Source organism: Notothenia rossii (assembly GCF_949606895.1).
Source record: "Notothenia rossii genome assembly, chromosome: 6".
NCBI lineage: Eukaryota > Metazoa > Chordata > Actinopteri > Perciformes > Nototheniidae > Notothenia > Notothenia rossii.
The window spans coordinates 5,402,971-5,406,201 of record NC_136909.1 but is presented as its reverse complement, the minus strand read 5'-3'; the positions used below and the strand labels follow the sequence as shown (position 1 = coordinate 5,406,201).

The 3,231-nt window shown below is 43.8% G+C and overlaps 1 protein-coding gene across 1 annotated transcript in view; it reads left to right on the top strand.

Moving 5' to 3' along the window:
* ift81 (intraflagellar transport 81 homolog) overlaps positions 1 to 1,791 on the top strand; it is a 19,176-nt gene extending 17,385 nt beyond the window's left edge. The window contains exon 11 of the mRNA XM_079687078.1: positions 917 to 1,791. Coding sequence (XP_079543204.1) covers positions 917 to 1,117 — 201 coding nt within the window. The 3' untranslated portion in view covers positions 1,118 to 1,791. The remainder of the gene's footprint in view (positions 1 to 916) is intronic.
* Positions 1,792 to 3,231: the final 1,440 nt, after the last annotated feature.

Sequence of the window (3,231 nt, the reverse complement as noted above, 5' to 3'; positions counted from 1 at the left end):
ATCAAGCAGACAGTTACAAGAAATCATGCTTTTAGTGCAACACAGTACTCATCACGCAATCAGCCACTTCAGATTACCTTATGTTATATTATTGAAATGTAATTATTAAAGTATTAGTCTGTACATCAACTTTATACTGCATTAGGTAAAGGTAGTTTAGGATTTCAAAAACAATGTTTAGTGGTCCCAACATTGGGAAACAAGCAGAGTTAAAGCAGCAAATGGACAATGCGAAAACAAGAAGTGAAGAAAATCAAGATATTATAAAAAGGTGAACAGTTCAACAACATTTGAAATAGAGCAACTGTAACACAATCCAAGAAATCCCTAGAGATATATTTTGATTAAATGAAAGTGTCTTTTGAAAAGTTACACATTACCCCTACTCTGGTAGTCTCTGTGTTTCTCTTAAAAGGGACCTATCATGCAAAATGCACTTTTGTACGTCTTTTCTACATGAACATGTGTCCCCGGTGTTCCAGGGAACTCACCAAGTGTCAGAAAACACAACCCTCTCTATTTTCCTCCATACCCAAATCTCTAAAAACGGGGCTGCAACGGATCTGATACAGACTGATCCAGATTTGAAATATCTCTGACGTCAGAAACGAGGAGCTCCGCCTATATGGGCAACTCTCCAACAATCAGGAGGAGACAGCCACGGCCATTGCCGTTCGAAAGCGCTGCAGACGCTGTAGTACATATGCCAGGCCTGTAGGTGGCGCTGTAGTGTGCCACAAAAGCAGCGAAGAAGACTTCTCAGATTCAGCCCTTGCAAAAACAGGGCTAAAAAAGAGCAAATAGAGTATGTAGGTATAGCATGATAGGTCCACTTTAATGTGTATCCCTTTAACCCTAACCCCTACTCCGGTAGTCTCTGTGTTTCTCTGAATGTGTATCCCTTTAACCCTAACTGTGCTCCCGGTGGTTCCAGAAGCTGCGTGAGAAGCAGAAGCTGGTGAGGGAGAGCCACGCTGCCAACATGGAGCAGATGAAGCTGTGGAGCGACCTGCACACGCTGATGGAGGCCAAGAGGCAGAGCTTCATCCAGAGCCAGAGCCAGACCTCCATCGGGAGGGTCATCCAGGAGGGGGGCGAGGACCGGCTGGTGCTGTGAGGGGGGGTCAGGGGTCACACACAAGGTCACACACACACACACACCATCACAAACACACACACACAAAAACAGTATATGGAATATGCTTTCAGTGGCGAGTTGGGGAGGTGATCCTTGTCTTTGATCACACGGTTAGAGATCCTGTGTGTGTGTGTGTGTGTGTGTGTGTGTGTGTGTGTGTGTGTGTGTGTGTGTGTGTGTGTGTGTGTGTGTGTGTGTGTGTGTGTGTGTGTGTGTGTGTGTGTGTGTGTGTGTGTGTGTGTGTGTGTGTGTGTGTGTGTGTGTGTGTGTGTGTGTGTGTGTGTGTGTGTAGAGGTGTAGCAGGACTCTGGTTTTCACTCCCTGATCTTGAAGAGCATCTGTCCGGAGATAAGAACCGACAAAGTGCCGCTCTCGGGTCGTGGCCGCGCTCAGACTATTTCTATCCTCCAGAACGCGACCTTGGAGAGCGAGTCTGGACAGTTTAGGAGTTCACTGTCAGAGAGGGGGGGGGGACACATTCAGATATATTTCTGCCTGTTTATATCATACTATCAGTCGTATTTGTATACTATTACCTACTTTACATTCATTTTTCTATATAACACCCTCATTTCAAGTTGCTCGTTGATATTTAAGACTTAGATAGTTATTGTTCTCGTCTGTGTGTTTCTATTAAATGTATTTTGCATCAACTTTGACTCTTGTTTCATTTTAATACCAATCTTAAAAACTATTTACTAAGTTCATTCAGTCCATAAATTGCCAGTTATGATGTATTCACATATTTCAATCTAAACAGAAATGGACTCAGAGAAACACTAATGCCTTATACTAAAATAACACTTTGTTAATTAAGTCAATGACAAGTTGATGATGATTAAAATCACTCTTTCCTAGTTTTAAAGAAGTATTATGGTGCTTTTATATCATGTTATTACATGGCTTAGTTGAATACTCGATTCTGATTGGTCAATTCAGAACACGTGACACGTTGTTAATCCAGAACAGACAGACCGCTGTCAAGGACTTATTGACCGTTGTTAAGGACGCTCACATCCGCACAAAGAAGTCCGGTCGATTGAACTGTATTCAGTTGGCTGAAACTGAACTGGAACAAGAAAACAGCGGAGAAGTAACGGGGCAGAAACCCTCCTTTTTACGCAACGGTCCAGACATAGACATCAAACGGCAAAACATATTCAGTTGCCAGTTACTTTGTCATTAGGGCAGGGATATCTAGATACTTTCCAAGGTTTGACATCAGTCGCGGCCGGCCCATAGGGGCGCTAGGGGCGCCGCCCCCCCTCTTCCCACATCTTGATTGTCATTGAAAATTAAAAATATACTTTTAAAAAAATTTTTTTTTTTATTAAAATTTTTAATGAACAAGGTAAATATTATATAGTTGGTATCAGTAAAATGTATAATCTATAATAAAATCTCGTTTAAAATTGTTTTACGATGTCTAAAGTTAATGATAAGTCACATGTTTCCTGCCTGGCCGCAGCGTGTATCATTACCCTCTCTCGTCCGGGCGCTAAGAGAGGAGCCCTCAGCCAGAGCAGCAGCAGCCAACACATTGCGCTGTTGCTATCTGTAAACTATGCCGCCGAAACATAATTTCAGCCAATCAGCGTCGTCAGATCTGATGGTCATAGGGCGCCAATTTCCGCGCCCGATGCAGTCTGTGAGTTGTTTGGACTCGTATCCAAGGTGACGCTACAGTCATACAGTTGATGAGGATGGCTGCGTCTGCAGGTGGAGACTCCGGGCGCTTTAATGGATCGCCGGAGCTGTGGCACCATGGAGCATACGTGTGGGCTGGACCTGTATTTTATCTAGAGATACAATACAGCGCTGCACCATCAGTGTTTTATTTACAAAAAAAGCAAGCTTATTGTGAAGCTGACCGTTGAGCGGCCCGACCAAGCAAGGAGGCAGAGGCAGAGCGTCCAAAAATATAACCCGACGTGGGCATTTCTTCAAATATGTGTACAAAGTTCACAGCCTCAATCATGCTGTTCTCCTTCCTCATATCCTGCAGCCACAACGATCTCACACACACTCCCAGCCCAACAAGAAACAGCACTTAAATACACAGACACTAACAAGACACAGGTGAGGGGGAGCAA